We start from the raw sequence: 23119 nt of genomic DNA on the forward strand, positions 1-23119 counted from the left end.
ATCTTTTTTTTTTTTTCTCTCTCTTTTCATTCTTTTTCAGTCATCGTGAACCCACAGACTGTCCTCCGGATAAACACCATAGAAATTTTCCCCTGTTTGTCATGATTGATCAGGTGTTGTGGGGCTTGGGTTTATTATTGCTTTAGGCAATTACTGAAATAAAACTGCCTTGTCATTGGAGAGTTCTGGACTTCTTGCTGTTGCTGGAAATGGAAATCTCTATGTAATTTCTTTTTTAAAAGCAACAATGAAATACAGTTTTAAACTATTATTTCAGCCTTGATGGTATTTATTTGTCAAAAGTCTTAAACACCCCAGGATCCATTGCTAGCTGTCGAGCTGTTTCATGCCAGCTGGGTCTGCCTCTGCCTGCACACCCCTCTATGTACTTTAGGAATACAGGCTCTCAGCTGTGTCTTAAAAATACCTTGGGCTTCACTGGTTGTGGAAGAAAAGGGCCATCTGCCTCCCCAGTCCCAGAAGTGAGGCTCTGAGCCGGGAAGGCAGAATCTATGGGTAAAATTAGTCAATTTAAAGAGCCTGGTGCTGTGCTTCATTATTTGTGTCTATGCAAGTTTCCCTGGCACTGGGAGCACACTTAAGGCTAGCAATGGGGCAGGGGGTTTGGGTGAGCTGATTTGCCCTCTGGAAACACTCGTAGCTCTCCACAGACTGCAGTTACATCGCTGTAAACAGGTGAGGTGTTTTTAAGAGTGCTAAGTGTAATTTTTGCCTTCCACCCCTTTTTCTCTCCTGACAAAAGCCCTGCTGCTCTGCTCATTTTCCTGGTGTTTTATGGCTTCAGGGAATACACTGGGGTACAGTGTGGCCCACAGCAAAGATGGGACTGAAGAGAGCAGTGAAACAAGATGACTGCAAGATCCCAAATATACTCCCAGATCATGCTAAGTGGTGAAAATCCGTATAGGTTAGGAACACCTGAGAAATTACCCTCTTAAAAGTAAGCTCAGGAGTCTATTGCATAGCAATAAATTGTCTGCATGTATTATACCCTCACAAGAACAGGTATCAGTGGCTCAGGAGTGATTTTGTGCCTATTTGACAGACTTGGTGCTTGGCCGACTGTGAATATTTTTATGTCTAGATCCCAGTATTTTCTCTCTGCTTTGTCTGCAGGTTGAGCACTGTCACTTATTGAGCAGCATGTGCAAGGCCAGATTCAGCAGGCTTATTCAGCCAAGGTCTGCATGTGTTTCTGTACTGTAATAACAACCAGGAAGAGTTTCCTAGAGCTATCAGATTCTCTACAGCTACCATGAGAAGTGGTAAGTCGAGCTTGCTCACCTTGTCACTTCTCTAGGGAATGCCCTGCTTCAAGTGAGTCAGGAGGAAAGTCTGCATGTGAATGTCCGTATGCGCCCCTGCAGAGACTCCTTCATAGCACCAAGGTTGCCCAGCATTTCCTTCAGTACAGGGTGGTGGTTTTGAATATAACTAAATCTGTGTCCCGTCCAGTCTTTCAAAATCTCAGATCATTTTAGGTGCCATAAACAGCAAGCTTGATGGCTCAGGCTGCATTTCATCTTGCCTGATTTCAGCTACAGAAAGAAAATACCCAGGTATGCTTCAGTTAAGCTGGTTCTGTAGTTGCTGGAGAGAGATGGTCAGCTGCAGAGGCTAACTCATCTCTTCCCAGCTAGGACTGTCCAGCACGAGCAGCCCTTGGGAGATGCTCTTCCTTGTCTACTGACTGCACAAGGAGGTTGGACACTTGGATTTTAAATAGTTCATGGGTATATGAAGACAGGGACCTTTCCGGAACCATCTTTGATCATTGCATCCTTGTTTCCAGGCTCTTACAAAATGGAAGGCAGTGGGGGGATCCAAAGGTGGCTCCAGTTCTACACTGGGACCACAGATCCTACAGTTGCAGTAAGCCGCAGTATGCTGTGGGCTGGCATGAAGGCGATGGCAGTTAAAGATTGTTCACAGTCCACAGCGGAAGCAGCGTTGCCAGCTGAAGCAATTTCACTGGAAACCTCACAGTCCCTCTGCATTTCCTAAGGCATGTGAGCGCTGGGGCTAAGAAACAGCATGCGTATCTTGGCTTTAAGAGGATGTAGGGGGAATAAACTGTCCTTCCCAGTTACAGAGAAACACTTGAAAATAACAAGAGAGACTTCAAGGCTCAGAAATGTGGAAGGAAGAGCCCAGTGTTGGATCAAAAGAAAAAGCAAATGTCTTGAGTTGATCTGTGGAACAGGTTCCCCCAAAAAAGCCCTTGGGAAAACCTAATTCTAATCCAAGTGAGATGCTCTATGAAATTAGGGTGGCTTCACAACAATTTTGGGGAAGAAAAATGCAGGAAGGGAAAATCCAACCAATATCAGGAAGTCCTGGATTTTGTTTTGAAAATTTTCTAATATAAAATTGAGCAAAATAGTCAGGTTTTCTTGAAATGCACTCAGACTGAGGTGAAAGGATTATTTTTGACGTTTTCTTCAGGGGAATTTTTTTTAAAAAAAGCTTTTTGCCATTCCAGGTGGAAGCAGATACCTTCTTATCCAGAGTGAAGTCACAAGACTTCATTTAGCTTCGCATGTTGGGGGGTGGCTGCTTGTGATCCTCTTTCTGGCTGCTGAATGTGGTTTCCCATACTTAAATAGTTTGAGCAGAAATTTCTCAAGAAAGCAGGCTTTATTTTTTTTTTTCCCCCTCAAGCACTGATTCATAGTGAAAATTTATCTGTTAGGACAAAACATCTTGTTGGACAGCACATCACATCAGGGTGGAATCTGAGAGATGCTTTGCCCAGAGCCTCTAAGATTAGGCGTCCGCGTGGGTTAGACGAGAACCAGACCTGAGCTCCTGCCATCCAGCACCTCTGAAGCAAAACTGCCGTGTTTGTTCCCCATACTCTCCCCTCAGTGCTGTTTGACTTCGTGTAAATAAGGCTTCGCTGCCCAGAGGGAGGCTGGAGGGCCAGAGCAGAGGGCATCCATCTGTTCTGAGTCAGACGCGAATTCCAGCTTGCTCCCTGCCTGCTGGCCACAAAGCCGCTGGCTGTTCTGGTTTCTCTCTCGTGCTTTCGAAGAATGTTGGTAGGACTCGGCTTCATTCCCCGGCAGAAGGACAACGGGCTTTGCTTCCTTATTGTGGAAAAATGTCAGTGTTGCATTGTTTTCTCGCCAGCCGGGCTGCTGAGGGGTTTGCTCAGGAAGAGTTGTCTGGAGGTGCCCTTGCTTCTTTGCCAGTCACGTCGCTGTCACGTCCCAGTTTGAGCAGGAACGCCTGGGTGTGGCAGACTGGACTCCTGGCTCTGCTGCCCTCTGCATCCCAGACATGCAGTCCCCCTGGGCACCCTTCGCTCCCCCCCTCCTGTCACCTCTCCTGAGGAGCCAAGGGAACTGTTTAGCCAAGCCCTAATTAAGTGTACACAGTGGCTGAAATTGGTACGTGCTGTTGTGCAAGAGATGGTGAACTGCTGGCCTGGCTGAATGTCAGCCCCGCCGCGACCTCATCCTTCACCCTTCTGGCAGCAGTGGACTGTAGCACCTTAATTTGTGGCTGTGCTCCACCCCCCCACCCCACCCCCCGCCAGATACAGATGCTTTCAGGCGTTGGTTTGGAGTGAGGTTTCAGTCTTCTAAACCCTCCAACAGGATGCTATGGTCATGACTTCTCAGATGAAAATTCTGCAGCTTCCAGGTGCTTGGATTTGGGTTTGGCATTCTGACAAAAATAAGATCATTGTCATGATTGAAGGGGAGACGGCCCATGCTGGTCATCCTACAGGACAGCTTTCTGCAGCATATCTCCAGAGCTCTGTCTGGACGAGTTTTAAATTGCCTACATGATGGGGTTTCTCTTCCTTCCCTTGGCAAGTTGTTCTGTGTTCTAAAATAAGCTTCACAAGCAAAGCCATTTCTCTCAGCGTGAAGGCTTCCCATTGTGAGGATCCATTATTTGTGCAGCCTAATGAAGCATGATAGACGCTGTAAGCATCACTGTCCGTCCTCTCTGATGGCCAGCTTCTGTGGAAAAACAAAAGTGCATGAAACTCCGTCTTCGGGACCCAAGGGCCAGCAAAAGGGAGTCAGCAACTTGGTTATGATATTTGGAGCTGTTTCACATTCATGTGCTCTACCGTGTCATGAGCTGTAGGCGTTCATCCAGTTGAAGTGGCAAAGCAGCTTGAAAAGTTCTTGGAATGTGTCGTTTGGGCCTCCGGGATGAAAGGGAAATGCTGTTAATGTGCCCCTTTGGCGTGGTTTTTTTCCCTGTCAGCTTTGCAAAGGCATCTTTGAACTCTTACGTGGAGCCACATTTATTTTCTCAGCATGATCTGGCCACGCTTTGGCTGCACGTTGAAATACATTCTGTCTGTTGCTGATTTCTAACCACTAAAGTGTAACACCAGGAAGCTGCGTTGGTTTGATTTCTCTTGTGCTAGAGGTTTTCTTGTCTCTTGTGACCTAAAAAATAGCCCCTTTATTAAGAAGAGAAAGGGAATGCATTGCCGCAGGGTCCAGGCTGGTACAAAGCCCTTAAAGAGAAGTCAGAAAGTGGCCAGTGAGCCTGGGTGTGAGCAAGCACTGGGGCTAGGTGCCTTTCATCTATTTTCTCTCTCCCTATTTATAGAACATGGGACAAGTGATTGGGATCCATGTCCCTGCTCCTGCCACGTCTCTGCCTGGCTGCTAATTCAGCATTTGCATGGCTGAAGCAAAGTCAGGGTTTGATTTTGGTAGGAACAGGGTGAGTCTGCAAAGCTGATGAGAAAGGAGAGGGCTCTGAAGTCTGAGAGAACTTTTTAATTGCATGCTGGCTTTGCTGTAGCAACCAAAAATATGTTTATTGACAGGGCGGTGTGGCTTCAGTTATATTCTTGGAGAACATTCCCTGATGGCCCCGTCTGACATTAACTCTCAAGAGGCACGCTAGCAGCGAAGCTTGCCATATAACGGTATTGTCTCAGTGTTTGTACGATCATTAATGAGTGACAATTAAATGTGATAGATGAGTTGGAAAAATGGGGTTTGAGCCCTTTGGGTGAATGCTCAGGAGATGAGCTGAACATTGTGGGACCAAAGATTTGAAATACTGTGGTCATTTTTGAAAACAGGGCACAGGCTCCAAAGTGAGCTTGAAATTGAGTTGGTTTCTGCATAGATCTGGCATCCTGCACCTTCAGATCATCTAATGGAGAGGGACTGGCTTTTTTTTTTATCTTTTCTAAATAAAACCAAATGCACTACTTCTCTTTCTTTCGGAAGCAGTAAAGTTGAATTTTTGGGGAGCTCTTAAAAGAGCGGATGATCCAGGAGGGATTTAGTTTGGAACATGGTATGGGACTCCCATAGTCTGAGGCTACGGTCTGAGGTGATTTGGTTCTTTGTCTGCTTTAGGACAACTTTTTATTTCTGCTGGATTTTTGTTTGCAGGGACATGATTCATGGGTGCCTTTGGCCTCTTTCCCGGTGCAGACTCTACAGCTTTAAAAAAATGGCAAGTATGGAATAGCCTGACCACAAATATTTCAACAGAAAACAATATCTACTCCACCTACTTTTATCTGGCTCTGCCACAGGTGCTCTGTTATGCTGGAGGTGGCTTATTCAGCAATTACAGATGATAAAGTTGTGTTTCCATTGCCATCCTGCTGAAAGGTCCCCAGCAAATGTGGGACCGTGTAGTCACTGGAGCTGAATGCACGTGTGGGAAGACCCATGTGGCTTCTCGCCATGCCAAGGAGATCTGTGCGTGAGGTGAGTAGGAGTTTCTCTGGGTAGTCCCCAGACATGTTGTCAGGGATATAAACCCACCGGCTTTGGGGCCCAAGCCAACCTTTTCCTAAAGAAGTCAAGGATATGTTTGTCTGCATTGTCTCTGAAGCAGTGGGTGTTGGGTTGGAGGGTCACAGTGGTCTGATCCAGCCTGGTCACGGGAGATGGTTTGAAGGCTGTAGAGCTGTTTTCTCTCTGAGCGGTGCTTTCAGCCGCTCATCTGGGCAGGAGAGTCTGCAGCAGTACGTGGTGATCTGGTGGTCCCCAAGGCCAGCACTTCACCGGGCTGGAGGTGAGCATAATGCTGTGAATTGCAGCACTGTTCGGTTTGTTGACTTAAATCAAAGATGAAAAAGAAACAACTTCACCCAAGTTCTGGTCTAGGTCAGTCTAATCCTACCCGTGTTCTTGAGATAAGTGAAACAACACAGTGTTTTGGAGGCAGAGAAGGAAGTTGGATGCAAGCTAGCCAGAGATGTTTCTCCTTCAAAGCTCTACCGTGGGCTACCTAAGCATATCATCACTACATATGGCTGGATTTAGGCACTTTCCACCAAAAAAAAGTTTTTGGTGGGCTCCACTGAATGTTTGTATTCTGTCCCGAAGGCTAAAGTAGTGTAGGAGATTGTCTTAATGGAAATACCACCTCTCCCATGCTGCCCCTGTGGGCTTTGCGGCAGGAACAGCGCTCTGTGTTTCAATAATGCTTGTACGTTGCAGAGCTGGTTTGGCGAGAGCTGCCCTCGGATGCGGGGCAGTGTCCTGGTGTACCACTGTGTTCTCCAGCAAGAGCCTTTAGAGGTGAAGAGAAGGGGGTTAGTGAGGGTCAAAGGACAAAAGGCCAGTTGTGATGGACTGTGCGTAAGGTTGCCACAGAGTTAAAAGATGCCTTCTCCACGCTGAGAGCATCTACCGTGAATATTCTCTATGGTTCCTTCTGTGTAGGATAAGGCTGAGCGTTCCCTGCCTTCAGTCCGCTTCTGTGAAACCTTGTTGGGCCAAATAATAATGTCCTTGAAATGCTGAACTGTGCCGCGGCTGATCAAAAGCACCAGAGAGGGGACCTGGATGGGCAGAGGAGGATGCCCCCTCGCTAACCGCTAGGACCAGTCCAAAAAGGCCTGTTGAAAGAGTCCCAAAGTCCAGCATGGGACCTCGTCACTTGCTAGACGTCGTAGCCTTGAGGGTGGGTCTTGTGTCTTTTTTTCCTTGGCACTAGAAGAAAAAGATGATTTTCTCTGCCATCACTGGGACGCCTCTCGGTGGAACAGCTCTGCAAGGGGCAAGGTTTGGGCTTTGGGGTTTTTGATGTGGAATATATGGAACTAGAAACACCTGTGGGCTGTGAGGCGCATGCATCCCTCTCCCTCCCAATGGAGATGCCCGTGGGAGCGGACAGGCTCCTGTGGTGAGGCCACGAGTGCGGTGGTTTGGTGTTGCAGAAGGGGGGAGGCGAAGTGGTTTTCCCAAGGTGGTTCTGGAAGCCTGCGGCAGGGCTGGCACCTGAATGCAGCTACACTGATTGCTGTGCTTCAGTATTAAGTCCATCCTTCTACCTTGTTCCTGCATCCCCACGAATCCATGCCCTTTTAACACAATCCGAATTAAGGTAGGTAGAGTTACACAGGTTTGGACTGCTCGGCTTCCAGCTTGGCACAACAAGGCTGCGGTGCCAATTGCCTTACCGAGAGGTGAGGCCAAGCACGCTCCTGCTGCAAGGGGGATCCAAACAGCCCCTGGGAGCAGTAGAAATAGTTAACTCTGGATTCTCCAGCCAGGAACCTGCTGGTCAGTTCCTGCTTTCCAAAGTGCAAGGGTTGATTTTACATGAAATTTGACCATTTTTTGTCACAAAACTTGCAGGAAAAGAATTTTCCCTGTGGCTTCTCCCTCACTGTTGGCTTTGACTGAAATTGGGCAATGTGTTCAAAAATGGTATTGAAGAGGATCAGGCAAGACAGAGGATTTGATTGCAGACATCTCATTTCCTTAGGAAATCAGGCTAAAAATAGAAAAGGAACATAACGGCGACTTCTTTTTCTTGACACCCCCCACCCCTTACCCAGCTGGGAATCAGCTTTTGTCCTGAAATCTGAGGTTTATTGCTCTTGCTGTTGTCTTCTGGGCTCCAGATGTAGTCAAGCCGTGAACGTGTCTCTCATCAGCTTTGGAGAAGCGATGCAGGAACACAGTTGTCGCAAGCAGCTAACGCACAGAAGGACACAGGCAAGGAAGCACATGCCAGCTTGTGATGGCAAGATGAATTTCTGGGTGAGGTCTGCTTGCTCTCCAAGGAGAACCCTCCGGGCTTCCCCAGGACAGCCCCTGTTTTATCCAGGGCCTCTCTCCAGCCAAAGCTTTGCCCCAGCAGCACAAACAGCTACAGCTCTGCCGCTGGCAGCAGCAATGCTTCCGATAACCCTTCTCCCCATTCAAGGTGAGACACCCACTTAGGCGCTGCTTGTGCGCTAATGTCTTCTGCAGTCACCAGCCACGTTTACTTTTGACACATGATACGGTCTATAAATATCAGGCGGGTTTCATGTTGCCTTGAGCACCATCCAAGGTGGCACGGATGGTCTGTGCTCTGCTGCACGCAGAGTCACCCAAGATGGTCAAGCAGAGAGATCCCCATGCCAGAGAAATGACTAAAGCCTTCAGAAAAGAGGCTGAATCCCTAGTGCAGGCATTTGATTACTCCGCACCCTTGGTCAGGTCTCTTCTGCTTGAGTTTGTGGTGCCGGTGCCATCTATGCATCTGTGTTGCATGGGCAAGCTGTGTCCTGGGGTTTGCTGAAGACAGTCGAGATGTTGCAGGTCTTTTCCCTTCTTCCCAGCACCCTGTGCACCCACAGTGCACATCCATGCCCGCTCTGGCTGCCGCTTGGAGCAGTTCCAGGTTAGCTGTGCCCACACTTCCAAACATGCGTGTACACATAATCCCTTGCTCTTGGGAACACCCTTGCACTGTTACTTCACAGCCTTGCGCTGCTGCTGCACCACAGCACATGCAAAGTGTGGCTCCGGCCCGATGTGAAGTCTCAGCACCCTGGTCCCAATGGGGTTTAGTTGCCGGTTTGTGCAGAACCGGCGTTTGCTCCTTACCTCGCTGGTGGTTGAGGCAAGGACTGGGCCATGTGCTGCCGCTTGGCTGGGCAGAGCAACCTGGGTCTGGCTAGCTGAGCTGGGCGGGCACCGTGCTGCCGCATGAGGGGCAAGGCAGGGGGCTAAGCCATCTTGTGTATTGACGCCTTGCACAGAAGTGGCCGAGACACTGATTTCAGGCAAGGATGTGGGGGGAAGCAGCACCCTGGCTGCATTTCCCGTTCCTGCTCTGCACCTTCCTCGCGTTGCCCCCTTTGAAGCTAGCAGCTCTCCAGGCCAGCAGCTCCTTTCGCTGGGTGAAGGGTCCCGACGAGAGCCGCCTGCGTGCGGGGAAACTGAGGCACGATGCCCGAAGGGCCTCTCTCCCAGCTTCTGCGGGGCGCCGTAGGGGCCAGCTCCACTGCCTGACCCCACGGGCAGGGGGCGGAGGAGGAGGAGGACATCGGCCAGGGCCCGCCTGCGCGGGGCCGGGGCTGAGCCAGCCCTCGGGGCGGAGCCGGCGGAGCAGCGCCCGGCGGAGCGGGAGAGTGGCGGCCCCGGCCCCGGCATGAGCTTCCCGCGGCCCCTGCGCCGCTCCGTCAGCCTCAGCCCGGCCCGCAGCCTGCGCCTCGTCGTGTTGGGGCAGAGCGCCGTGGGCAAGACAGGTAGGACCGGGCTCCCCGGTATTCCCCCGGCATCCCTGCGGCATCCTCCCGGCATCCCCCCTCCCCGGTATTGCTCCAGCATCCCGTTAGCATCCCCACGGGTCTCCTTCCCCAGGAAGAAGGGTCGAGCCCCCCGGGGTCCCGCCGCGGTTGGGCAGCAGGCAGGGGCAGTTTCAGAAAGCTGGGATGGGGACGGAGTTTCTCCGGGATGGCTGGGCATCGCCCAGGTGGACCCGAAGCCCGCTGGGTGTCAGGGTGCCGAGTTTTGCCCCGTGGCGCTCAGCAGCGGGTGCTTTGGAGCTGGGGGCTCGTCCCGGGGGCTTTCCCGAGCCAAAGCGAGTGGGGGGGGTGGGGCAGGGTGGGCCCGCACTGGCCGCGGCAGCTTTCGGGACCAAGAGCCCAACTCAGGTTTGTTCTTCACCGGGTGCTTTGAGTTTGTTGCGTGTGTTTGGCGAAGGGAGCCGCGTTCACAGTGCCTGGTTTAACGGCACTGGGTTTAGTTGTCTTTTAGGAAAACTCCCTTTCCCTGCGCTTTGCTCAGTGCTCGCCATTTGGATTTTTTAGGGGGTGGGGGATTTGGGATGCTGAGCTGGGAGCATCTGAGCTCTCTCCTTCACCCCCATTCCTGCCTGGGGATCATCCTTCCACCCCTTCCTGCTCCTCTGTCCCGGGCTGTGGGCACCCACGGGCGAAGGCGCCCTCCGATCCGTCTGCGCAGCACCCAGCGCGCCAGGAGCGGGGTGAGAGGTGCCACTGGCCAGGAAAGGTGCCTGTCTACATTTTTATTGCAGTGGGGCCGGGGGGCAGGGATCCACGGGCAGTTTGGGAGGGACACGGCCGGGCTGTCTGTCCGTGGGGACAGGGCAATGTCCCACTGGCTTGCTGCTCCGGAGCCATAACCTTTCACTAAGTGGTGGCACCTCCACCTGGCTCGTGGCCAGCAGCTTTGGCTGTTGGGGCTGTCGAAGTTGTGTTTCCATATACAGTAACCAACGAGCCTCTTGCCTAGCATTAGTGAAAAATCATGATTTCCCTGATTAAATTAAAGGAGGCAACTCCCAGATCTCAGTGAGCAAGCAGCCCAGCACCGGGAAGGGGGAGCACAGGAACGGGGCTCGGCTCTGGGTGTACCCAGCGCGCCGGGAGGGTCCACACGCAGTGTTTGGCCACAAATTCCCTGCAAGCAGATGGAGCAGTGAGTGATGGTTGTACAAAGTGTACGAAGCGCTTTGGCTAGCCCCCCACCCCAGCCTGAACATATGTGCTTCCCTTGCCGGCATCGATCCCATCCAGTGCGGAGTGGGTGCCTGGGAGCTTCGAGCCCTTCCTGCGGGCAATCAAGATGCCATTGTGCCTCCTCCATATGGTCAGATCATGCCAAGGGTCTTTAAAGGTTCCTCCAGCTGGGTTTGGCCCCGGTGCTGCCCTCGGTGGCTGCTGTGGTGGGGCTGGGTGTCGTGCAAGGCCACTCTGCCTTGTGGTGGCTCAGCTCTGTGGGTGCCTGCAGCCTTCATGCCTTCCAGCAGCGCATCCCTTGCCATCCTCTCGGGCTGTGACAGTAACACAGGCCATGAAATTAGGGTAGAGGGAGGTAATCAATACTCTGCTCGTGCAACGGAGAGCTAGAGCGTGTCAGGAACCAGGATCAGCTCCCAGGAACCTCAGGCAAGCGATCCCCCATGGGCTGGCAGCTGCCTTGACATGTGTCTCTCCCTGCCTTTGTCCCCTTGGGTGCTGTTCTGCCCACCTTCTCTTGCAAAGGGACAGCATGTCATCTTCAGTGGGTGCTCTGCGTGGGCTGCCAGGTCCTGCTGCCTGCGAGCCCCTGTGCCAGGCAAAGCTGGGGATGAGGAAACCCTCTAAGTGCTTTCCCCGCCCGGCGGGGTGGTTGACACCCCAGGTAATGGACTGTAAGCATCTGGCCCAAGCAACCTGTGTGTGAAATGTGGGGAAGGAGCCAAAATCATCATCGCTCGAGCTCCTGCGGGACTGGGGAGGATGGGCTATGGCAGGTGGCTGGTCCTCAGGGCACGGGGAGAGACAGGGCTGCCAGTGCTGGCTGGGGGAGGAAGGGGTACAGTGTGTGGGGATCCCCTGTTTTGGGGAGGGGGAAGGTGGGTTTCATCTGAAGCCATGTCTGAGCCACCAAGCTCCCAGTCCTGGCAGGATGAGAGTGGACCCCACGCTGGAGCATCGGGTGAGCTGTTGGCAGCTGCCCCCTTGGGAAGCAGAAGCCAGGCTGGGAGACCTGAGGGGGCCAAGGTGTGTGGCCAATCGAAAGGTGGATTAAAATCTGGACAGGGAAAAAAAAACCCCTCAGTTCTCAGGAAGAGTTTGTTTTTTTGGAAATCTTCAAGATCTGGTGATCTGAGGTCCCAGATCCTCTGAGCGAGCAGGGCCGGGTTTGGGTGCACACCCATGGCTGATCACCATCAGTAGTTTAAAGGTTTGTCCGGGGCTTCGTAAATCACCTGTGGGCGGCTGTGAATCCAGCCCAGGCGGAGCCTGCGTTATCTTCTGCCTGCTGCTGTTGATGTTAGCCAGTGTAAAGTTCACTGTGCTTCAGAGGAAAGCTCTGCTTACAAAACACAAACCGAAGATGGATTGGTGCTGTGAGCCATTACGCTCGCAAGAGGGATGTGTTATGCAGCAGCATAAACAGAGCAGCACGTGGGTGCGCAGGGCTCGATGCGGTCCGGGAGGTCCCCAGCCCCTGCCACAATGGCAGGTTAGTGCTGCATCGAGCCATCCACAGTCATTCCCAGAGACCAAATTGAGTATAAAATTAACCCTTTCAGCTTTGGGGCTCTCCAAGGGAGAGCCCTTTCTGAGGTTACTTATGTTCAAGATGGGGAAAAAAAATTCCTTATAAGGCTGCGTCAACGTGCTGACGCCTCTCTGCCTGTATCCACTTCTTCCGACTGGCAGCTTCGCTTGTGTTCTTGCACTCCAGCCAATTTTTAATCAATTTAATTGGCTCCTCTTCTCATACACCACCATGCACTCTGGCTTTGGGTGGCTGCCTAACATATGATACAGAATCAGGTGCTTTCTACAAGTCAAGCCTGACATCTCTCACTCTTCTGATAATTTGGTTGCCTCTTTGGAGATGCTCATACACACCTCCTGCGGGATCCTTGGTTATTTCCACAGAGCAGTTTTGCCAAGTTACATGCTTGTTCCGTCAAATCCCTTCTGTGATGGGCAGGGTTGGAAACCCAGAGGCAGCTTGGAAGATGAGAAGGTGGTGAATCCCCCAGACAGGAGCCAGGCAGGTGCAGGAGGGCAGGAGAAGCTGCTTAGGGCAGAGATGCTGGGGTGGAAGAAGCAGGAAGCGTGGCTCAGGTGGGAAGCCACATTCCCGGGGCAAACACACAGATCCTGACTGGTGCAGTGGGGTGTGGGGGGCAAGACATGGGGGAACATTTGCTGATCACCAGCTGGGACAAGCTGCCCCCAAATTTGCATGGGGAAAGCAATTTCTGTGCGGGAGTGCCTCAGTCCTGCCTGGTGTCAGCTTTTCATCAGCATCTTGTGGTTTTGAGGGGGTTTTGTGCCATATCCTGGTTTTGGTGAGGTTTATTCTCCCCTCACGCTCCTGCTCAGTTTTTTCTCTCCTGGTGTGCAGCTTCTGTCCTGTCCCTCCTGAGCTCTGCCCTCCTGCCTTGCTCTCGCTGTTGTTTTTTTTTTCCCCATTCCCACTCATTTTCCCCTAATTCCGCTTTTCGCTCCTGTTGATTTTCCAAGCCAGCTCTCACCCTCTGCACTGCCTTTCACTCCCGGCCCTGCACAGCCTGTCCATACCCATTACCGTCATTAACACCTTGAAGAGCTTAAGCATCGCTTCCATTAGCTATGCTCCTGTGCTCCCTTCACCCTCCAAACCACCGGTTTCTCTGTCTGCACCAGAAAATCACACTCAGGCATTGATGGTGCATTTTTGAAGCAGCTGGCGTTGAAAAGATGTCAGGTACGGAGGGCCGTGTGGTGGGTTTGGCTTTGAACGGGCGTATCTGCAGCATCAGGCGCGTGGGTCGGCTCCTGAGCACCAAGGCAGCCTGGAAGGTCTTTTGAATTAGCTTGGATCTTGAGGACCAAGTGTGAAGATTAGTTGTGTTGCCTCACTCTTTCCAAGAACAAAGAGCAAGGCATTTCTAAAACAACATCTGATAGGGTGTTTGTGCTTTTCTCCCCAAAATGCAGCTCTCCTTTTTACTCTGCAGGGAAGAGCTGAGAGCCAAAGGAAAGCTTGCTCGCTCTGCGAGGGTGGAGAGCTGCTTTCGGAGATGCTAGTGCTTTCCGAGTGCACCCTGTTAGAGCCTAAAGGCAATTCCCTGCAGAAAGATATTCCAAAAGGTAGGGATGGAGATGAAGGTGAGCAGAAAAGTAAGACTTTGGCTTGGCCAGAGGGTCCTTCACCAACAGATGCAGTGGGTCACCTGCGGTGATCTCTTTTCAAGACTGGTCACTTCTGCTGCTGCTGCAAAAGCTCCTCGCGTGCCAGGGAGTTTCACTGGGGAAGGGCTGGATCCTACGCAGCCTGCTTTGATATGTTCTGAGCAGAGGAGCTGTAACGTTTGAACCTCCCATTGCATTTGCTCCTTTGCTTTTCCAGCTCCATGACCCAGAGCCGGGTTTGTGTAGTGCTGCCGTTACAGGGCGGCCCCTGAATTACCCCCCGGCAGCCAGAGCTGCAGTTTCTCCTCAGTCCGAGCCAAGCTGCAGCCCCGGCGTGCAGACACATCCCCAACCACCTCCTCTGTGTGGCTGCTGGTCTCTGCCAAATCATCACCACCCGGTAATTATCCCATCCTGGGCAAGACAACCCATTTTAGCGAGCTGCTGTGGGCTCTGTCCGTCATGCCCTCACTCTGCGCATGGCCGAACAGCACCTTGGTTTCGCTGTTGTTTCCCCTTCCCCATGAAAGACTGGGAGTGACCTCTTGGTGCCCACAGGCACCGGCTCCAAGCCATGGGTTTTCCTTGCCAGGAAAAGGGGTTCTCTCACCATGAGCCCTGGCATAGCCTTGGAGGCAGGTTCTCTGCTGCTGGTAAATTGATGGCAGCCAAGCACCACCTGCTCCTCATCGCCTGTCCTGTAACTCTCCTTCAGCCCGAGCATCACGGTCTCCTCGCAGCTCTCCCAGGGCTTTTTTTATGGGGTTCTTGAGGCTGCAGGTGTGAAAAGTCAAGTAGAAGTTATGTTGGCTTTGTGTCAAAGCAAAAGCATGTTTCTGGCCAGCTCCTCAGCACCGTGTTCCTGCATCCACCCTTGGGGTGCTGCTTGCCTCGCCACGCTCTTCCTGAAACAAAGCCGGCTTGGTAGCATCTCACTGGCATCTTGGTGGCATCTCACCTGCTTCTGCCCTGCCGTGCTGAGGAGGCTTCCCCGGGTGCTGAGACTGTCATGAGACCCAGCACTTATCGGGGCAGGGACAGATGCAGCTTTGTGGCCCTTTGGCCGTGTCGGGGATGTTTAGCAAAGCTCAGTGTTCTGTTAGCCAGAGTGACGGGTACACTCCGGCTGCCTCCCCACCCTGTGCAGACCAGCAGGATTTTCAGCACCTCTAAATTGCTTCGTAACTGAGAAAGCCTTTCCTTTCTCCCCTCCCCACCCCGTTTCCCACTCCTGTCTGTTTGCCAGCTGAGCCTCAGCCCTGCCTGCTGTCCATATTGCTGGAAATACCCACTTAGAGAACTTGCACAATGGCAAAGCAAAGCTTTTGCTACCCCTTGCGGGAAAACATAAGGTACCTCTTTGATTATTTTTTTTTTCCTGTCCCCAGAGAGCTTGCCCACCTCAAACAAGCCCTTGCTCTGGAGCCTAGGTCTGTCTCCTTGAGCCTGGCTGGATGGAGAGGGGTGATGAGTGGCAGTATTTTTCCCCAGCGAGGAGAAAGCCCTTGCCATGTTTGATGGAGCTATCAGGCAAGCCTCCAGCTTCAGCAGACCTCCACCCTGCCTAGCATTAGAGTGTAATTTGGGCTTCGCATCTCCTGGGTTCTGGTGCAGGGAGATGTAGTAATTGGATAAGAGGGGTTTAATTGCCCGCAGCGCTGTGCTGTGGCTGTTCCTGCCTTTCCTTGCAAGGAGGAAAAATTGGGCCAAATTATTCAATCTCCATGTTGATACTGTGCCAGCAGGCAGAAGGGGCAGAGGGTTGCTTTGTCCCACTGCACGCCGGGGAGCCACTGGGGAGCAGGACTCCTTGCAAGGGTGAAGCGTAGCCAGTGGTCCCCGCCTGTGCCCAGCATCCTCGTGCTGGGGATGTGAATTCCCAGGCACAGGCAGGGCAGGGAGGTGCTGTGTCCACCCAGGGGTGAGCTGGTCTGTGGGACATCTGCTCAGCGCTCACTCCCCCAGTGCTTAATGCTGCCAGGTGCCTTTCCAGGGCTGGTTTTGCTACAACACATGGCTGGTGTAGGGAGGACCTCCCAGCTTGCTGTGCCCTGTGTTCCTCTGACTGCCCTTGTGATGAATTTTATGGGATTTGGTGCCAGTGGCCTTCCTTTCTCCACGTGGTATGCTGGGGTTGGGTTAAATAAACAGTGCTGAAATTCATGGGACCCATCCAGGCTGTTATACCATCGGTGTCGGTGATACAGGGCAAGAGCCTGGCCCCGCACCGCCTGGCCCCCACGCTGAGCTCGCTGCTGGCGAGCAGCTGGCTGGAGGCCACCGAGGGGATCGCTCACCTGGCATAAAAACTCCAGCACATGCATAAATCTTTGCAGGATCAAGGCCAGAAAATGCAATTTCTCAACCTCGACCATGCAGGAAAATGAACCCCATGTGTGAGGGGCTGCGGGTGGGTGCATTGGTGGGGTGCAGCTCTGCCGGGGCTCTGCCTGCCACGCTGCCCAGTGCCGTGAGATGCCTGTGGTCTTGGCCACCTCCTGCGGAGCCTGGCTGCTTCTCACTGCTGCTCTCAGGACTCCCGAGCTGCTGCGTCCACATGTCCTGGAGGGATGCTTCTGCCAGCAGCAGTGCAGGAGGGGTTGCTGGGGGCGGGGGGCTTGGTGCTTTCTGTTGCTGTTGGGCTATATTTTATTGACTGACGGGTGTTTTGCTGCTGACAACAAGCAGGCAGCTTTGGGCAGAGGGGCCTGGTGCGTTGCTCAAGGAGCTGGGCAGGAACCTTTTTCTCTGCCTGGGCATCCCGTCATGCGGTGGGTGTCAGTCCTCAATGCAAAAGTGTGCTAACATGCAAAAACCATCTAGCCTGTTCCTGGGGTGGCAATGGAGTTCTTTTGAAATGCCTGATGTCTATGAGCTCTGGAAATTTTTTAGGCTTTGTAGAAGAGGTAAGGTGGGAACTACCAGCCTGAGTGGGCTCCTGCCCATCCTGACATGCTTTTCCCACATTGTACGCAGGGTAAAGCAAGGCAGAGGACAGCCTGCACGAGCTGTGACATCAGCCAAGGACTTTGCTGTGAGAAAAGAGGGCTTGTAACAATCTTGGTCCAAGGCATCCACCTGGGAACCGTGATCCTTTCCCAGTCTGCTTCACCCTCACCTCCTGCTAAGATCTGGTCGTTGCCGCTTTATTGCAGTCTTCTCTGGTCATCGTAGGGCAGCCCCCAGCATGCAGCGGTGACCCAGCCTGCCCGGGCACCTGCGAAGACGTTTTACCCAACCCTGTCATAACCTGATCCTTATGGGGCCGGGTCTGCAGCATCGCTGCTGGGATGTCTTCCGGTGCCCACACGGGCAGTTACCCGTGAGGCTGGGGCAGGTCTTTGCTCCATCCCTCCTGTCTCAGTCGGCCCATGTTTCTCTGCAGTTTGATCTGACAGCTGTAACTGGGTTTGTTGTGGTTTTCTTACAGCACTGACCGTAAGATTCATCACCAGGAGATTCATTGGAGACTATGACCCAACCCTAGGTAGGTAAAGTCCTTTTTCTTGTCACCTTTTCTGCTGTCACTGGCTCAGCCTGCAGGCTGTGGTGCACCCAACGCCATGTGCAGCAGAGCCAGCTCTGCTCCCACACTCACCGTATCTGCTCCTCTTCCTCCTCGACCAGACTGGCAGCGGTCAGAACCACCAGCCATCATGGCACCTCTTTTCTCTTGCATCCCTTTTTCCTTTTCTGTTGTTTTGTTAAGGCAAAATCTGTTGGGGTGAGCACTGACATCCCACGAGAAAGCACCACGTGCTTACTCATCTGTCATCCTGGAGCAATTTGCTGGGAGGTGGCATTTAGGGGGAAGGGGGTATCTAAGCCACTGGAGCAGCAGCTTGTGCTTTCCTGTCTTCTAGGTTTTGTTTTGCATTTGAGTTTGAGGTTTTTTGGGCACTGAAGTCATGTCCCTGCTGAAGTATCCCAGAAGTGACCAGTCACTGGCTGTGCATCCCTCTGCCTAACTCCTGCCATCACCTGCAAGGCTGGGAAATTTGGGAAGTCTCTGTGTTGCTCTAACCCAGCTGGTTCACAGGTGGTCAGAGGGAAAGGTTTGGGTTTAAAAACAACCCTACCGCTGCCACATCTGTCCTTTACATCCCCGCTCCTCTCTTGTTACGGTGAGCCATGCCTTTTTCCCCCAGAGGGCAATTTCTTTTTCGTTTCTGCCTGCTGCTTCTTCCTCCTGTTGGGCTCACTCCATGCGATGTAATAAAATACAGAGGCCGTACGGTGAGTGTACCTGCTGCTTCCCCGTGCCAGAGGAGAGGGAAGGTGCCTGGTTTTTCCCACAGATGGCCAAGCCAAGCGGGTTTCTGCCCTGTCGTGCGTGGCACCCAGCGTGACTGAGGTGCTCCATTGGCATGGAGCAAGGCCTCCCATCGAGCATGCTGCACACAGAGCGGCTGCCAAGTGCAGTGCTGACTGGTTTTATTTCCTGATGATATTAGTGAAGCTGGCAGCAGGTTTTGTGCTGGAGGAGCCGCCCAGGTGCGCTCCTTTACAGCTGCTTTTCTTGCTTGGTTAGAAAGGAGCTGCTCTCCCGCTGCTTTGGGGTGGGAGTCCAACACCGGCTGGGCAAAGGGCTGGGTCGGGAGCATGAGCAGGGTCTCAAAACAAACCCCAGCTTTTCATACCCTCCTGCCAAGCCCCTCTTCCTTTGCAGAAGCATCACTCCGTGACACCTTTTTGCTCCAGCGCTTTGGTCACTGTTGCCCTTTTATTTCCAGCAAGGGGAAAGCTGGCTGGGTGCTGGCAGGGGGCTCTGCTGCCCGTTGGAGGTGCTGAGCTTGCTGCTGTGGGTACAGGACTGCCCTTCCCAGGTGTGAGGGAACAGGCTGAGGACCGGTTCAAGATGTGGACTCGAAACAGAGGCCACATGGGCTGTAGGTTGCAGCAGGTGAAAGTCGACTTCTCCAGCACAGCTTGCATTGAGGCCACTGGGGTTGTCATTTGCTGCCTGGCACTTCTCTTACACATGCTTTTCTGTCTGTCCTCCAGAAATGATTTACAGACACATGGCTGTCATTGACGGGGAGATGGTGCACTTTGAGATCCTCGATACAGCGGGACAGGTGAGCTCACGCTGTTCCATAGCTGGCCGACCCTGGAAAATACCATCGGGGAAGGGCGACTTGCCACTGAAGGCAATCCCTGCTCTTACACCAGCTTTAATCTGTTGTGTCTGAAATATCGATCAAGATGCGTTTATCTTGGGAAAGGATGTTTTGGAGGATTTATGTCTCTCTAGCTCAATTACAGTGTGGCTTCAGCTAAGTATTTCCCCAGGCCCCTTACTGGTGTGCAGCGCAGCTCAGCTCCTTGCATTGGTGGAGCATCCTGAGGACAGGGAGACAGCTCAGGGAGCAGGAGGGTGCTGGGATGAAGGAGCCAGCAAGCACCACAGCTGTGGGCAGTGGAGAGCCCTGTGCTGGCTTCCCATCTAGCAGCAGCCCTGCCTTTGCATACCCACTTTAGCGGCACTGACACTCTCCCTTTGTCCACATCAGGCTGGGGCTGGTTGCTGTCTCTCATTTTGCCCAAGCCATCGCATTCCTGCCCTGGGCTACCTGTGCTGCTTTGCACATCACTGCTGTGTGTGAGCCCAGGGCCAAAAACCTTCTGGGAGACGGTGATGGGCCCTCTTGGGAGGCTGCAATCAGCAGTGCTGGTATTTAGGGGAGACTGGGGCTTCGTGTGTTAATATGAGCTTGTCTGCCCTGGCAGGAGGAGGATTCCCTGCAGATAGAGGAGAAGATCAAATGGGGCGATGGCTTTGCGGTGGTCTACTCGGTGACAGACAGGTGCAGCTTCGACGAGGTCATGCGGCTGTGTTTCCTTATCAACCACATCCACTCGAGCCCCAAGCGGAGCAGTGGGAGCGAGCAGCCTCCTGTCGTCATTGTGGGCAACAAGAAGGACTTGCAGTTTGACAGGATGGTGTCCACAGAGGATGGTGAAAACCTCTCCAAAGCCTTGAAGCTTCCTTTCTATGAGATTTCCACCCGGGATAGCTACGAAGAGACCGTGGTGGTGTTCAACACCCTCTACCAGGAGCTCATGAGGCAGGGGCACTTCTCCCCGGGCTCCTTCAAGAGGAGGACAGTGTCAAAGCTGATGGAGAAGATCCCTAAGATGCAAGGCAGCTCCACCTTGAACTCAGCGGGCCGTAGCCTCAGCTTTAACTCCTTCAGGGACTACATCCCCGAGTGAGCTTCCCCAGTGCGGAGGCGAGAGTGATGGCCGAGCTGGGATGGAGGGACAGGTTATCCTGCTGCGAGGGTGCCCATTGCCTCAGCCCCAGGGTTGCGGGGCAGCTCGTGGGGCTGTGCTGCCTCCCAGGGGACGGTTAAGCGGTGGGGAGGGTGGGATTGAGGTACAACAGCCTTTTAAAGCCCATAGGTTTTACAATCAGGCTTTGTGTCTGCAGGGAAGATGTTCTTTGTCCATCTTACCCCTTTGCTCCCTCTTTCTCCTTCTGCATGGCTGAAGTCAGTAGCAAAGGTGGTTTGTGGTGACTTCAGTGGTGTTGGGTCAACCCTTGGAGGCTCAGAAGTGTTTCGGCGGGGATCAGACCCAGCACCACAGACACATCTGTTTGGGTTTCCTGGCTCCCCTAAGATTGCTGTGTCTGTTTGCACCCCGGGGTGTGCACCCACCAGGCCAGGGTGACCCTGAAGGTCACGCTGGCTCCTGGGCTGTCACCAGCCGTCTCTGCCTTGGGGAAAACGGCTGTTGCTTTTGCTGCTCAGCATTGCTTGTGGGTAAAATCCTCTGGCTGCTTGAAACCTTTCCAGCCTGGCTGGCTGCTCCGGGGGGTGGTTGCTGCCACATCCACCCGCTGGTGCCCCCAGACCCACCAGCTGCATGCGTTAGTGGGCGATGGAGGGCTGTGTCCCCGTCTGCCTCTGTTGTGGTCCTCCACCAAGATCCAGGCCAGCCGTTTTGCCCACCTGCAGCCAGCAGCGTCCGCCTGTTGGTGCCCAGAGCTGCGTTTCTGTCCCAGTTTTCCCCAGGGTTTGTGAACTGAAGCCGCTGTGGAGGGACAGACCTCTGCATCCCACGGAGCTGGGGCCCTTCTCCCTCCCTGGCTGCTCATGGGCTGGCACCAAGGGCATGATTAAAAGCAAAACAGATTTGTTTACAGTGGGAAGAAAAAAAGCCTGTTAATCCCTGGCTTTTAAAAAAAACCACCCATTTTTTAATGTTTCAGACTCCTTGGCACACTCTCCTTTAATAACCCTGTAAATAAAATCCCAGGCAGGCAAAGGACAGCGAAGGCAGCAGATGCTGCAGCTGCCCCTCCGGCTGAAGGCACGGCGTGCTCGGTGCTGTGCCGGGGTTGCTGCTGTCACCAAGTGTGCCCCTGTTTTACTTCTCTGTCTCGCTGGGGCAGCTGTCTCCAAGGGGAGGCAAATCGAGCAGACCAGGGTTCCGATGCACATCGAGACCTTAGGCTACGATCATGCTTCTCCATCCCAGGCGAGCACTGTTCCCGGGGCAGCTCCTCCTGTTAATGCCTTTACCCTGTGACTCAGCTGAGTGTGGTGCAAGTGAAACCACTGGGTGGCAATTTGAAGCATAGAGTCACAGAATCGTTTTGGTTGGAAAAGACATTTAAGAGCACGGAGTCCAACTGTTAAGCCAGCAACGGAGCCGAGAGCAGGAGGTGCAAATGATGCTCCTTGCAGGGACCCCCTTGTCTGCTTATTAATTACCCCATCCCTAAAGGAAAAATCACCATGGCCTGAGAATTTGTCTTTTTGCACAGAGATGGGGCAGCAAAGGCATGGAAAGGAGCAGGGATTGCAGCTGGTGGCATCTTCTCCCTGCGGCATTGTCTCTTTCCCTCCCTCCTGCCCGATGCAGAGTGCGGTGCTGCCGTTCAAGGTGAATGTGCTGGAAGACCTGCAGTGTAGCATGCCTGTGTCCCCCCTGTAGTGACCCCTCGTGTTGTCTGCTGCTGCGTCCTGTGACAATAAAAGCCGAGTTAGCAACTACCTGTGATGCTCTCATGCCTGCAAGCGTGGGGATGGGGTTATTTTACCGTGCAGTTACCCTTTCAGGGGGACTGCAGCAAAGGGGTTCCCAGTGGGAAGTACGTCCTTTTAATTAGGGCCAGGCATCAACCGTACCTCCTGCCTGAGCCCCAGCACCGCGTGCCTCCTGGCTCCCTGCATCTCCCCACAGTGGGGAAAGCTGAGATGGTTGCCCAGGGAGCACGTACAGCAGGGCTTCCCCTGGAGCATCGAAGCTTGGGGAAATGGCTTATAGAATCAGGGAATCAGGGACTCATTCAGGTTGGAAAAGCCCTCTGAGATCATCAAGTCCAACCGTTAACCGGGCACTGCCAAGGCCACCACTAACCCATGTCCCCAAGCACCGCATCTATGTGTTTCTTACCTGCAGGGATGGTGACTCCACCACCTCCCTGGCCAGCTTGGTCTGATGCTTGACCACACTCCCATGAAGAATTTTTTCCTAACATCCCTCACCCCAACTCCCCTCCCTGCTATGAAACCCACACGGACACGGCTTCCCCTCTCACAGCTCCCAGAGGTGTTTCCTGGGGCTGCTGGTGTCTAGCCAAGTGCTTTCTCCAAGGGTTTTGTTACATCCCACCTCCGTTCATATACCCACATCCTTCCCGTGGGGTGAAAACGAACCCTGTCGAGGGGCCAGGCCAAGGGAGCAATTTGGGACTGCTGCTCCTTTCCAGCATCTTAATTAAAATCCTGAATGTCTACAGTGGGAAATGCTACCGTGGGCTGCTGGTTTGCTCACAGCTCTGCATACGGCAAGAGCAAAACTGGGGGCTATAAAGCGTGGGGGAGCTGGCCATGGGGCAGCAGAGGCTGAGGTTTTTCTTGTTTGTTTTAATTTTAGGGTTTTTTATGGCATTCCCAAGCAAGCTGGGTTTGGGGTTTTGTGGTCTGGCAGTCAGAGCGGGTGTTTGCAGCTCAGGGCTGGCTGGAAAAGAGCTGCTTTCAGGAGGCTCTGAGCTGGCTGCCGCAGCCAGGGACCCAGGTCAGCTGAGAACCAGCCCAGCCACAAAGCCACCAGGATGGGCAGGGAAGAGCCTGGTAGCCAGGAAGACACAGTCTTCAGCCTCACTCACTGTCCCCAAACGCAGCAGCTTGGGGTCACACCAACAGTCCTGCTCAAAAGGGATTAAAAACCCACTGGGATGCTGAATGCTCAAGCCTTTCAGAGGTTTTGGGT

The 23119-nt window shown here is 53.2% G+C and overlaps 2 protein-coding genes across 4 annotated transcripts in view; both read left to right on the plus strand.

Moving 5' to 3' along the window:
• The window catches only part of MRPL21 (mitochondrial ribosomal protein L21), a 16624-nt gene extending 16444 nt beyond the window's left edge, over window positions 1-180 (plus strand). For both annotated transcript variants that reach the window (XM_005445057.3, XM_014284862.3), the window contains one exon: window positions 41-180. In XM_005445057.3, coding sequence (XP_005445114.1) covers window positions 41-105 — 65 coding nt within the window. In that variant the 3' untranslated portion in view covers window positions 106-180. The remainder of the gene's footprint in view (window positions 1-40) is intronic.
• The window catches only part of LOC102050590 (ras-related and estrogen-regulated growth inhibitor-like), a 22563-nt gene extending 645 nt beyond the window's left edge, over window positions 1-21918 (plus strand). Inside the window, exons 2-5 of one of the 2 annotated variants that reach the window (XM_014284863.3) lie at window positions 1138-1286; window positions 17325-17381; window positions 18899-18972; window positions 19625-21918. In XM_014284863.3, the coding sequence (XP_014140338.1) occupies window positions 1277-1286; window positions 17325-17381; window positions 18899-18972; window positions 19625-20110 (627 nt within the window). In that variant the 5' untranslated portion in view covers window positions 1138-1276 and the 3' untranslated portion in view covers window positions 20111-21918. Of the gene's footprint in view, window positions 1-1137; window positions 1287-9344; window positions 9497-17324; window positions 17382-18898; window positions 18973-19624 lie in introns of those variants that run through there. The other variant, XM_055721802.1, reaches the window with a different exon arrangement.
• The last annotated feature ends 1201 nt before the right edge of the window (window positions 21919-23119 follow it).

The sequence above is a fragment of the Falco cherrug genome, chromosome 10, assembly GCF_023634085.1.
Source record: "Falco cherrug isolate bFalChe1 chromosome 10, bFalChe1.pri, whole genome shotgun sequence".
Classification (NCBI taxonomy): domain Eukaryota; kingdom Metazoa; phylum Chordata; class Aves; order Falconiformes; family Falconidae; genus Falco; species Falco cherrug.